This window comes from Ictalurus punctatus, chromosome 5 (assembly GCF_001660625.3).
Source record: "Ictalurus punctatus breed USDA103 chromosome 5, Coco_2.0, whole genome shotgun sequence".
In the NCBI taxonomy this organism is placed as follows: Eukaryota; Metazoa; Chordata; class Actinopteri; order Siluriformes; family Ictaluridae; genus Ictalurus; species Ictalurus punctatus.
The window spans coordinates 17,524,923-17,539,264 of NC_030420.2; the positions used below are offsets into that span (position 1 = coordinate 17,524,923).

The following is a 14,342-nucleotide window of genomic DNA, read 5'->3' on the forward strand; positions in this document are numbered from 1 at the left end:
TGGAGCTTCCTGGGCAACAGACACCTGGGAAGGATTCTCACTGGTTGGATCCACTAGTGTAGCCAATACTACTACAGCCTCCAGCAACATATCCTCCAAACTGAACGACACAGGACTTAAAAAAAAAAAAAAAAAAAAGTATTCAGCACATCACTGTCTACCAGTTTGTTTGTTTTTTTGTACTGAAACAAATGCAACCTTACTTTCCAGATGAACCAAAGTGAACAGACACTTGTAGGCCATGAGACTCAGCAAATGTCAGCAAGCCCTAAAAACAAGTGCATGCCATTTTAAATATATTCTTGTTTACAGCAGCCTCCTTTGTAATAAAAGTCTAGGACATCATGAAAGTATGTTACCATTCATCACATCAGCAATCTACAATACACAGTTGCAATTAAAATTATTCAACCCCCATTGCAAATCAGGTTTATTGTCAAAATGTGCAGACTTTCAGCTGTTTGCAATGAACAAATCAAACAAAAGCAATTGAAATAGTTCAACACAACCAATGCTTCAAATGGTTTCCCCGAATTGAACTGAAAATGCAACTTATAATGACTTCTCCAGTCCCTAAATTATTCAACCCCTTCATGGCAAGCATCTTTAGTATTTAGAAGAGAACCCTTTTGCTGTTATGACCTGCTGCAAATGACATGCATAGCAGGACACCAGCTTCTGGCAGCGTTCCTGAGGAATCTTAGCCCATTCCTCATGAACAATGGCCTCCAGTTCAGTAATATTCTTGAGTTTGCGTGCTGTAACCGCGTTCTTCAAATCCCACCAGAGATTTTCTATGGGGTTCAAGTCAGGTGACTGTGATGACCTTGTAGAATCTTCCAGGACTTCTTCTGCAATCAAGCCTTGGTGGAATTTGAGGTGTGCTTGGGATCATTGTCCTGTTGGAAGGTCCAATGACGCCCAAGCTTCAACTTCCTCACAGACAGCATGACATTTTCTCCTAGGATTTCCTGATACTTCAATTAATCCATCTTGCCTGCCACACTCTGCAGGTTTCCAGTGCCAGAGGATGCAAAGCAGCCCCAGAGCATCACCAAGCCTCCACCATACATGACTGTGGACAGAGTGATCTTTATTCATTCTTCTTCTTCTAGACATACCACTGATCCATCATGTCAAAAAGTTCCAGTTTTGTTTCATCGCTCCACAGAACAGAATCCCAAAAAGTCTGTCGCTTATTTATATGATTTTTCGCCGAATTCTCTTGTGCTTTTGGGTCAGTAGTGGTGTACGTCTTGGAGTTCTGGCATTGAAATCTTCTGTGTTTAGTACGTGCCTTACTGTGCTCACTGAAACCCCAGTGCCTGTTCCCAAGTCTTGCTGCAGGTCTTTTGCAGTCACTTGAGGGTTTTTCACAACCTGCCTTCTCAGAAATCAGGTTGCAGCCATTGATCGCTTCCTTTTTCTGCCCCGTCCAGGTATTTCAATAATTTTCTACCCCAGGCCAGTTCAGATATTTCATGTGTTCCAGCTCAAGCACACCTAGTGTGCAACTAATGAAGCCCTTGATTAGTTGCATCAGGTGTGCTTGAGACAACACCTGTTTTGTATATTTGTGCTGTTGTGAGGGATTTTATTCAAGGGTTGAATAATTGTGAGACTGGAGAAGTCATTATAAGTTGCATTTTCAGTTGAATTTGGGGAAACCACTTGAAGCATTCATTGTGTTGAAGCTATTTCAATTGCTTTTGTTTGATTTGTTCATTGCAAACAACTGAAAGTCTGTAAATTTGACAATAAATCTGGTTTACAATGAGGGTTGAATAATTTTGATTGCAACTGTATAACCATTTAGAACATACTGACATGATACAGGTTTGTATGACCCCTCTCTTCTCACTTAGGTCTATGCAAGTGTATTTCTTACATGGAATCAGTCATGGACACTGTATGCTATCCAACTCTGTAACTCACTGTGACAGTTTAGTGGCCCAGCAATGCAGCTGAGTCCAGACTTCTGTCTTTCTGTATCAGCTGCTGACATACACACAGCAGTCTATAGAGATACCATCCAGGACAGCCAGTCTAGACACATGTAATAAGTGCTACCACTAGAGGGGGATCCCACAGCTTACTCCAAGCTACTAAAATACGAGTCAACGGTTATATGAGTAAGCTCAGGACAAGAGTATTAGACTAAGAAATGTAGGTCTAAAGCATTTCTGTTTCCATATAAAACTAAATGAAAACCATAATCACAATTAAGACTTGTACCAGCATCTCCAAGTAAAAACATGTAGCACAAAAATGTAGTCCTAAATCATTTTAGTATGTGTATCCTATGAGGGGGAAAAGAACATGATTGTGAGTTATAATCTGTAGGTCTTCCATGTACCTATAATTACCTAAATAACTGAATGCTAAAGTCAAAGCAACTGGGCACTAGACAGAAATAAGTCACAGTAAAAATGAATATGAACAAGCTATTCCAGGGCCTCAGACCTTTCTTACAACACATGCACAATATGACCAAATTCAAACATCAGTACTAACACACCACACTATGACTTTCAACTGAGAGACAGTATTACACTCACCATGAAAGAATACATTACAGTAACAGAAGCCATTCTCAATGGTGTACTCTCTCTTAAATACCACAGTAGAAAGAACTTGTCACATGATGCATATTTGATTCAGCTTCAGTCACAAAAACATTTTTGTGTTGTGTTCACTAGCAAGCTAAGCTCACTTCAGAGCTGTGACTTGCTTGCAGTTTGCTGTTTGCATCCTTGGGCCGAATGCAGTAGGTATTTTGAACAGTTTATAAAAATCAATCTTGCTGCAACTGTTATAGCAATTGTTGCTATTTACAGCATCAAACATACCTATTTGCAGCATTAAACATCAACATACTTATAACATCAAAATACATAAAGAAGCCATTTCCACAATATAAGTTACATTATAATTATGTTGTTTATGTTAAGTGACTGTCTAAAACATTTATTGGTTCCTACCCTCAGTTCTTTGAGACAGAAGGTTATATCTGAGTCCACTCTGAGATGGAAGTATTCAAACTCCTCAGGATGTAGAAACATCTCTGTATACATGATGCGATCTGTAAGCGAACCATTACAAAAAAGGAGATATGAAAACTCTTTTGTTGCATTCTATTTTTACTGCAGCAGATCATATAATCTGAAAACCACTGAAATAAACTCCTGACCATTGTCCTCTTCAAAGTAATTCTTCAGTATCACTCTAATGGGTGATATGGATAGTGTGATTTCCTCTTGTGAGACAGGGAAGTGCATCACAATGTCACTGAGAAGTCTGAGAAAATACCAAAATCCTTCATGTTCGAATGAAACATTAATTGAGATGACACATCTAAAGATTCCTCGATATTCAAAAACTGGCTTAATCTCACACTGAAAATATGAGATCTAACTTGTAATTTAAGTATATACAGTATATATTAAGAAGGCATATTAAGAATTTAACAAAACAATGTGTCACAATTATTTGCACCCCCAGAAATACTTACGAACAAAATGTAACTAAAAGATGTGTGTGGTTTGCATCCATTTACACTCACTTTAGACTTTATTAGGAACAACTGAATACCAGTCATGCAATTATCTAATCAGCCAATCATGTGACAGTAGTGCAATGCAGAAAATCTTGCACATACTGTGCACCTTGGTGTGTTCCACTTCTGTCAGTCAAGAACAGTAAGCTGAGGCTGCAGTGGGCACAGGCTCTCAAGCACAGGACAGTTCAAGACTGGAAAAATGTAGCCTGGTCTGATGAATCTTGATTTCTGCCGAGGCACACAGAGGATAGGGTAAGAATTTAGCACGAACAGAATGAATCCATGGTCCCAACAGTCCAGGCTGGTGGAGGTGGTGTAATGGTGCGGGGAATGTTTTCTTGGGACACTTTGGGCCTGTTAATACCAATCAATCACTGATTGTATGCCATAGCCTGAATCCAACAGAACACATTTTGGATGTGGTAGAACAGGAGATTTGCAGCATATAAGTGCACCTGAAAAATCTGTAGGACAAGAATCGCAAAGGAATTTTTCCAACATCTTGTGGGACTCCGTGCCACAAAGAACTGAGGTTGTTTTGAAAGCAAAGAGAGACCCTACCCAGTACTAGTATAGTGTTCCTAATAAAGTGTCTGGAGAGTGTATATTATACTTTTATTATTCCTAATGAATCTATAATGATTCCTATTATTGATGAATGGCTATCCTTTTAGTCATTCATCAACATGGGGAAGATTCGAGACTACACAAAGGAAATGAGACAAATGGCTATAGAAAAATAGCTACATGCCTGAAAATGCCCATATTAACTGTTAGGGTAATAAACAACAGTTTAACACAACTGGGAATGGTGTAATTGACCTGCCTGGAACAGTTCCCACCCCCACCAGTGATGGTTAGAGAGACATGGTTGAAGATTTACATAAGATAGGAGAATAGTGAGGTCACCAAGTCTCCTTGTGCACAATTGTGCATCAGCTCCATACCATAACAATTTGGAAGGCATTCCAGAAAAAAAGTCTCTTTCATCTAGCCACAAACCTAAGTACCTGACGTTGGCTAGATGTTAGAATTGCTTTGATAGTCATAAACAAAATACACAATTTTGTATTATACACAATACACAAAGTATTAAATGCAGAGGTGCCAGCAATTGCAACACACAAGGGTATGTTAAAAACACACATTTTTGATAAGAGGTTTTAAATCTCTTAGAATACATTTACAAGCATTCTGGACCTGACAGTATCTTTATTGATACTTCATAAATTTCTGTGACATTATATGATAATTAACAAAGATTTGTTGAATGACAAGTAAGAATGATTTTTAGGTTATTATTTTATACATAGCAGGTATAGACCTACTTTGGATGTGCCTTTAAAATGTTGGGACACAGGTGAGCTGGAAAAACTGCTTGCAGAGCTTCACATTCTTGGTACCCCAAGTTATGTGTCTTGGTTATTCCTACAATTTTTAAACATAAAATAATGTATTCGTATATGATAAAGCACGAAAAAGTCCAACCTTCATGTAATCATAGCTGTTATATGTGAACATAATGTATCAGACTGATAACCATTATGATCATGGTGAGAGAGAGAGAGAGAGAGAGAGAGAGAGAAAGAGAGAGAGAAAGAGAGAGATGACTGTCGGTGCTTATATGCTAGTGTACAGCGTCCCCTGGTGCTACAGATACAGCTCTAAATTTCAGCAGAAGGCATTACTGTAAAACCAACTTACCATTTCTGCACTTAAATTTGAATACCACCCTGCTGTCGAAGATGTTGATAGTTATCTCACATCTGTACACACTGCGCTCTAATGTGGCGACGCTGCGGAAGAGGGGCAGCACCGACTACAGAACACACATACCATTTATCAACAAGTTACAATTGCCAGTACAAATAGGATCCATACTCTGAATGCTCTTATTGGTACTGAACGTAAAAGGAGCCTATTATCATTTTACTGTCTTGGATTAAACGTTAAAATACAGCCTACTAACAGCTGACCAATGAGTAGAAATCTGTAGAAAAGTTGTAGCAGTTTTATTCAAGGGCAGCCAAGCAGATTATGGAATATTAGTTTCTCGTTCATAGTTGCCTGGCAGACAATCAGCTTCAGCAGGATGTTAATATAATGGTCTTTTTTTAACTTCACATATTCAACAACCTGAGAAAGAAAGAAAAAAACTGTACTCCCTAGTGACTGTTGCAAAAGAAATCTATTCAAGAAGGTTACATGCCAGAGGGAAAATCAATGTCTACAGTGGAATAACATGAATTATGGTGCATTCAAGTCCTCCTGCGAAGTTTGTATTTACGAGTTGGGAAGACGTAACTGTGAGAGCAAGATGGCGGTGTCCCTTCTCTTAATTAACTACATATTATATGCCTATATTTCATATAATCACACCGGGATGTTTCGCTGTATGTATCAATCTGCTCGTCTGTGTTCACCACGTCAAATTTCACTTCCAAACCATTACTACAGTAGTGTACATCGTGATATAATCAAAAGCTGTAATTTTATCGCATGAAAATCTCATGCCTTGTGAATGGGACCGGTGTTACATGTACATTGGCATTTTTGCCATCTTAAATGTAATAACTGCCCACTGTAGAGATGGACTTTATCTCTGGATTACGAAAGAGGGGTGTCCCCTTCTCACTAATGTGGAAGTTGTCAGTCCTGCAGGGATGAGGTATTTTTGTAGGCCACCCCGGAAGTTAGCATCACCCTGGTTCCCTCGACAAACAGCCAATAGATTTTTCCATTGGCTTTTGGATTATTGCAGAAAATAAGCTCTGTGTCCAACAAAAGTTTATGATTCTTACATGTTTTGTTCATTAAGACAATCTTCACAAATGAACAGAACTTTTATGAATTTTGAAGCCTAAATACAATCGTCAGAAGTAAAAGCTAATGTTAGGCTATAAACGAACTACACCACGATCGCATGACTTCAACGTCACCACCGCTACACCTCCGACAACTCTTTCAAACTTTTTTTTTTTTTTAAACATTACAATTGGAAAATACTATAAATTGATAAATCTATAAGTTGGAAAGTTTGAGTTGGAATAGTTTGCAAGAGCGCAAGTATAAAAACAACGAGGCTGTAGTAGGCGAGTTTTCCTGTTGTGGTACTACCATTAAACCACTTGTTAGCAACCGTCTTTTTCAAGACATGTAAAAGCATAACAAAATCACAAGTGGGGTGTTACTGATGTATTTTATGTCAGAGTATAAAACATGAACATATCTTGAGATTGTGTTCACCACAGACCTCATTTCAGGCATTTAACCAAAAAACCCATTGACTTCGGAACGATGGATGTCGAAGAAAAACCTTCATTGCACTGCCCTCACATGATTGCTTTAATGAAAAATAATCAGCAGGGAATAGCTTTTTTAATAAATAAATGCTTACTTTGTGCCATAAGTGAAGGTAATCTACCTTTAAAAGCAATCCACACCACTGCATTGCATTTCACTGTTCAATTCTGGTTAAGACAGAAAAGCAATCACAGCAATGAAAGGAAAATACAATGCAAGGGGGAATTATTAGTCTAAATAATATAGATTATTTTCCATAATCTGTACCAATGCACATAGTTGTTTACACAGTTAATTCGACTTCTGGGCAAAGATACCACGGGCTTGGCAAGCACACTGAATCTTTCATTTTCCCAGTGGGCTAGCTAATGAATTCATGATCTGTCCACCCTTGTTATGTATCTTTTACAAACGTAAAATCTGTCATCTATAGAAATACTGAAAAAATTGCGCACAGTTTTTTTTTTTATATATACCTTTATGGATACTTTGCATTTTGCAGACTTATTATCCTGCAGTTCGTCTGAAGTTGAGGTATAATGCTGGAAGAACATGGGAGAGAAGAGGAAACAAGCATATGCCGAATGGGCCTTGTTCACTGTCCTAACAGCCAGCTTTGAAATGTGAAACAGCAGAAAAAGGATTATATTAGCTAGGTTTGCATGAACATTTTATATTTGATCTTTCTCAAACTATGACCATTCAACAAAAAGATGACATCCAGCATAAGTCTTGGTATATCGGCATTGTGCTCCTACTCTGATCAGACTCAGATTAAATTATAAGGTTTATAACTACAGTGGTGCTTGAAAGTATGTGAACCCTTTAGAACTTCCTATATTTCTGCATAAATATGACCTAAAATATCATCAGATTTTCACAAAAGTCCTATAATTTCTCCCTAATTTCTCCAGCTGGGATTTGTTGATGGTCATCAGGCTGGAAAAGGTTACAAAACCCATCTCTATTGGACTTCACCAATCCACAGTCAGACAAGATTGTGTACAAATGGAGGAAATTCAAGAACCATTGTTACCCTCCCCATGAGTGGAAACCAACAAAGATCACTCCAAGAGCAACATGTCCACGAGGTCACAAAGTAACTCAGGGTAACTTCTAAGTAACTTCATATTTATGAAGAAATATAGACAATTCTAAAGGGTTCACAAACTTTCAAGCACCACTGTATAACAGGATGTTTGCCTGGATGGAGGCCAACAGTGGGTAGTGATAGTGGGTCTCCACTTCTTGGAGTTAGGCTAACTACATAAACAGCTAGGCTCAGGACAGCTAATGGCAACTGTCTAGGCCTTTCACTGATACAGTCAACTCTATATTTATTGACATCCTCTATGAAAGTCAGCAAAAAGAATATTTAAAATAAATGCAACAAACTGTCATTGAAAAAGATTGCTGTTTTAATTTCCTGTCACAATGACATAAGGCCAAAGGATGTCACATTTCTCATTTTACATTTCTGAAGGGTGCTCAGCAAAACTCTACTGCAAGCCCACAGTGAAAGAGGGCAGTAGTCTTCTTCCCAAAACCTCTTGCAATTATAAGTGAGGATCAGTCAAAGCAGATGGACAGGAAATGTGGTGGGTTAAAACAAGAGAAGCAGAATTTCAAATAAAGTTAGGGTTTAAATGATTAAATGATTGAATGGCACCTAATTAATATAATTACTTTGTCTATAGCCTACCTACACAAAATTTTATACGAACTACTGCATGGAGACAGCTGATTTCTCATGTTATTTTAATTTGTTATTTATTTATTTAAATTATGTTATTATTTGGGATGATTTGTCTGGTATTTTTTCCATGAATGGAGTGACAAAATTATGAACTTCATTTGTTCACTACATTTGTCTTGCAGTGTGAAAACTAGTTTTCATTGGTCATCCCAACCAATACTAAACCAAATTATTCATTCATAGCTTCATGCACCAGTGTTTGAGAAACAACACTGTTTATAACTGTAGGCCAGTGAATTGCGAGCCATCATGAAAGCTTCAGGCTGAACACTGACTGAACAGTCAATATTCAAAAATGTGATAAAGTGTGCCCCAAATGCTTACTTTTACACCCTCAAGCCCTTGGTCACTCATGCACCATAGGGCCACGCCTTGATACTCGAGGACTTGGAGGAGAACCACAGGCTTAGGGTGTTATATGGGACAGGGACAGGGTCCATTCTGTACAGTCAGGGCTATAAAAACTAAATAATTTATCAGGAAATGGACACAGAGCATTCTTTACAGTGGCTGAATCAAGTAGATGAATCTTGGCTGTTCAAATTTTAAAATCAACCATCAATGAAATCGGTTCCATAACAAGGTTGCTACAGGCCCTCAAACCACTGGTGGTTTTTAAAGATGTATGCAAAAAAAAAAAAAAAAAAAACACTTTACTATCATTTGGCAAAAAGGTTTATGTATCAGGCGGTCGCAAGAGGCCCCCTTGTGGTGTGGAAAGAATAGAAACTGCAATTTAGTACCTAACCAAATTAGATAACTAGCATCAGATAACAAAGGATCAGCAATCAAGAAGCATTCATATATATCTTGGTAAGAAAAGAGAAAAAAAGCAGAAGAGGAGAAATGGATGATAAGTGGTGTTGGTGGGGGACACTGACTACGTTTATATGGACAGCAGTAATCTAATTATTGACCTTATTCTGAATAAGACAATACTGTGATTAAGGTGTTTACATGAGTTGCTTTTAGAATACTCCTTTCATGTTCCCATTTTACATGTTATAGAACATAGTTCAATTAACAGCACACGTCATTACGTCACCGCACTACGCTGTCCGACGTTCCCTCCAGAACATAGCTCAACATAACTCCCACACAACGTTAATAATGTGATTATGTTGTATACATGTCTGTAATACACATCGATAACGCGACTAAAACAAGAATACTCCACATGTCTTAATTCGATTTGTGTTTACTTCGATTATGACCTTAATCAGACTAAGGTAATTAAAAATGGCTGTTTACATGGTAGTTTCTTAATCAGAGTATTATTTTAATCGGGTTAATATTGGATTATTGTTGTCCATGTAAACGCACTGACTGAGTTTCCATTTAGGGCCCGTAAATGATTAGAAATGTACACGTGGAAACAGTGGAGCACCATACTAGATGCAGCACCTGTAATTTCCTAACACAAGTCATGCATTGTGATCACATGATACCAAAACTGAATTTTTGGTATCATGCACACCATAAGTATGCTTTTTAGCTGCTTGTCCAAGGACCCTTGTGAAGGTTAAGTGAGTCATGAATTCTGTCAAGTTCCAGGATATTTTAACACAAAACCTGGTTTCCGATGCCAGAGGGTTAAAATGTTACCAGCTGAAGGATGAAGAGAGTAGTCCACATGCAGAAACCTAAAAAATATACACCAATATAAAGAAGCTTGGTCCCAAGTTCTGTCTACAAATGTTCACCAACCTTGTTGGACATTACAGGCAAGGTTATTATCATTAATGAAAACTATCACGAAAACTAAAACTATAGGTGAAAAAAACATTTCATTAATTAAAAAAAAAATTTTTTTTTAAATGTGAGTTTCCAAATGAACGAAAACTAGACTGCAAATATAACATCCACCTGCAACACGAACGAAAACGAAATCGAATTTCAGAGAACAAAATTTACGTTTTCGTATTTTAAATGTTTGCTGGTCTGACTTAAGATCAGAGGTTCAACGAAGTGGATCCATCAATGCTGCCGAATCATAAACGATCAAAATTCAGTGAAACTCAACACTGAGTGATTTTAGCTTGTTGGATATTAGATAATCTTGTCTTCTGATCATTTATTCCACCTTTTGTCAAATTTTACCGTGATATTAAAAACGAAATACAAACTAAAAGTAATGATTTTAGTAATGAAGATAAAAATGAAATCAGAACTATTTATGCACGATTAAAGCTAACTGAAACAAAGCTGGAATCGAAGACCAAAATACAAAACGAAATAAAAATACAAACTAGCAATATTTTTAAAACCATAATAACCCTCAGTACAGGTATTCTTTCCAAGGGAGATTTCACCAAACTTTCATTTTTAAGGTGCCAATAACCGGTGTTTTGTTTTGCAAAACAATGTGAGAAAAGTTACTGAGTTAAAATAAAACTACACAGTGTCCATCCACCTTCTATATCGCTTATCCTTCAGGGTCACGGGGAAGCTGGAGTCTATCCCAGGGAGCATAGGGCACAAGTAGGGCTGCACAATTAATCGAATATCGATCGTGATTATGATTTTGACTGCCCACGATTAAATGAACATGATCGACTGCGATATTGATGTTTAAAGTTCGTCTGCCGCTCATAGAAAACTCTGCTGTTTTCTCCACTCAAATCAAGTGCTTCCTACACTTATAGCCAATCACATAGAACGGCGCAGGGATGACGTCATTTTGTAGTGCCAAAAGCCAGAAACATATTAGCATTTTAGCGCTCGAGCTGCCAGATTCTCTGCGAGCTCCAGCGAGGGGAAATCATGACACTAGCACAATGCTAAATGTCACTACAGAGGTTGTCGGGGACATTAAACCTCATCACGCCGAACAGGAAAAAATTTTGCAGATAAACTCAGGGCTCTACAGTGCGACCATTTCAGTCGCATTTGCGACTGAAAAGTACTTTATGTGACTGTGAATAAATATTTATTCGCACCGGTGCGAGTGACCTGTTCGGAGTTGTGCAATACAATCGGAATAAAAACTACAGGAAGTCCAAAATACATCTACACCGAGCAAGTTACTTTCACACTGCTTTTCATCTCCTCAGTCAACCAAACAAATGTGTAAATACTGCAGAGAAGCCATTATGATGACGAGTAACACTCTACATCATCTGCTTCTCTCAACTTCCCGATCTCACAACCGCCATCTTTTATTGATCCCGCACTATGTTCCTAAATTCTGTCATAATTGACAAGCTCAAGTTTTCTCATGCCTACTTGTGTTATATTGTGGCACATTAACGTTACCATCTCTAAAAAAAGAAAAAAGAAAAGAAAAAAGAAAACACTAAACTTCAACTGTGCACCTAAATTTTTGTAATTACCTATTGTCTTGCATCTCTCCTCCTGTAAACACTGTTATTGCCTTTTCTGCATATGCCTGAATTGTTTTCATTTAGTTACATATTGTTATATTTGATGCATATTTTCATTTGGTTGATGGCATTTTTACTTATCCTATATATTGGGTACAATTTTATTAATATTTTGCTTCTACGAGATGATGCACTTTAAGGATCAGTCTAATTTGTACATTAGCAGGAATGTAGCACAACATGGAGCTGAAAGCAGCAGTCTGTTTATTTAAATGTGAAAGTACAATAAAAATATATTGTCCCTAAAATCAATGAATAATAGTGATAAATAATCGAGATCTCAATATTGATCAAAATAATCGGGATTATCATTTTGGCCATAATTGTGCAGCCCTAGGCACAAGGCAGGGTACACTCCATCGTAGGGCACAATCACATACACATTCACACACCACAGACATGCCAATCAGCATACTATGCATGTCTTTGGACTAGGGGAGGAAAGCGGAGTAACCGCAGGAAACCACCACAGCACTGGAAGAACATGTAAACTCCACACACACAGGGCTGTGGTGGGAATAGAACCCCAAAAGGTGTGAGGTGAATGTACTAACCACTAAGCCACCATGCACCCTCACACAGTGTCCCTCTATGATTAATCTCAAACTATCATTCATCGGATGATATATAAATGATAATCATTTTCTACTTTATATATTTGTTTTTGCTCATTTTCGTGAAAGGTGCCAATAACTGCATGAGCCGAAATATGGTAGACGTTGGGTATGTTACCCCTTTCTCCAGTGGGTCCAACCAAATTTCCTCACCAATCCGTGACAGAGCATGAACTGCCTTTCCAAAAACTGAAAAATAAACAGTAGTTTAGAACATACAAGCTCCTTCCTATGCTATTGTATGAGTGAGTGAGAGAGAGAGAGAGAGAGAGAGAGAGAGAGAATATGAATATATCCTACCTTTCACACCATTTCCTTCAATTACCCACTTCATTTTTGTAATAAAATTTATAGTCACCAACAGTGTGTGATCCACAGGTAGCAATCCAGCTAGGTATGAGTAAAATTACCATTAGCTAATTACCATTAGCTAATTAAATTAAATTACCATTAGTAAATTAGCTATTACTATTAGCTTGGTAGCTAGCCTGTTAACCAAAACACGACGTCGCTCGAGAGCGCCGCACGTGAGGAGTGTAATGTGTCGTTTATGAACGATTCACTCATTTTAACGATTCTTTAATATTACTGGGGAACAAAGAGTTGTCTCAGAGAGTGATTCTCACGTTTTAAACAATACTTTAATATGACTCGGGAACAACGAGTTGTCTCAGAGAGTGATTCGCTCATTTTAAACGATTCTTTAATATGACTCGGGAACAACGAGTTGTCACAGAGAAAGATTCGTTCATTTTGTGTTGACCGCGCATGCGTTGCAACATGCCCATCGGTTCTGTACCAGAAACAGAGATTATTTCACCTCTCGAGTCTTTAAAAAAAATATATTAATACATGAAGATGAAAAAGTTACATAGGCATTGCAAAGAAATTACTTACAATTACACGAAAAACAACAACAACAATATGTAAATAGAACATACATCTTACAACAGATTGACGTCAAGGACACAGAAACTACAGTTGTAAACATACATTAACATACAGATTTTACAGCACAGGGAAAGCATCTAAATACATGGACTTTCTTTAAAAAATTCTTCAAGATATTTAAGGAATCTTAGGTTAAAAGCTCGAGTATTAGGGTTCAAATCGTTTGTTCATCCCATCACAGCCCCACTGCATTCAGCCTATGGGGCAGTCACGTGATGAACGAACGACTCGAATCCGAAGACTCAATAGGTGAACTAATCATTTCTATTTCCAGGGAACAGACGTGACAAAAGAAAGAAGACTTGGATCGGGAGGTGAGGTGAACTAACAGATCTTTCTCATAATTCGGCCTTGGCTGCATTAGCCTATAGTTTATTTTATAGTTTATTAAGTACTAATTGTGTTGGGGAACTTAACGTGTAACATTTTAATTATATTCTGCTGAAATGAACGAAATGACTCAAAAAAGGATTCGTTCATTTTGCTGAACGAGATTCAAAGATCCGAGTCAGTAAAATGATCCGAACTTCCCACTACTACACGTGAGGAATGTTCCGAGCGCCACCTGGTGGACTGTGAGACTCGGGCCATGTCAACTCTGACTTCGAAGGGGAAGTTTGTTTATTTACATTTTCCATTCTACATTAGAAAGGTCCAGGACTGCTTGGGGACTTACAACCACGCACCTGTAGATGGTGCCATGACGTGCAAAATTGCACATAAAATCATGTGGACGCTGTGCATAAGAGGAAAAAATTGTTCATTTATAGCTCATT

General features: G+C 37.9%; 1 protein-coding gene across 3 annotated transcripts in view; it reads right to left on the bottom strand.

Moving 5' to 3' along the window:
- The window catches only part of rad9b (RAD9 checkpoint clamp component B), an 18,978-nt gene extending 5,686 nt beyond the window's left edge, over positions 1–13,292 (bottom strand). Inside the window, exons 1-9 of one of the 3 annotated variants that reach the window (XM_017468661.3) lie at positions 12,916–13,292; positions 12,734–12,804; positions 7,339–7,404; positions 5,264–5,378; positions 4,888–4,987; positions 3,191–3,297; positions 2,982–3,082; positions 204–268; positions 1–115 (exon numbers count right to left, since the gene is read on the bottom strand). The exon at positions 1–115 is cut by the window's left edge and continues 8 nt beyond it. In XM_017468661.3, coding sequence (XP_017324150.1) covers positions 1–115; positions 204–268; positions 2,982–3,082; positions 3,191–3,297; positions 4,888–4,987; positions 5,264–5,378; positions 7,339–7,404; positions 12,734–12,804; positions 12,916–12,949 — 774 coding nt within the window. In that variant the 5' untranslated portion in view covers positions 12,950–13,292. Of the gene's footprint in view, positions 116–203; positions 269–2,981; positions 3,083–3,190; positions 3,298–4,887; positions 4,988–5,263; positions 5,379–7,338; positions 7,477–12,733; positions 12,805–12,915 lie in introns of all 3 variants that reach the window. The other 2 variants (XM_017468660.3, XM_017468662.3) reach the window with 2 other exon arrangements.
- Between the last annotated feature and the right edge of the window lie 1,050 nt (positions 13,293–14,342).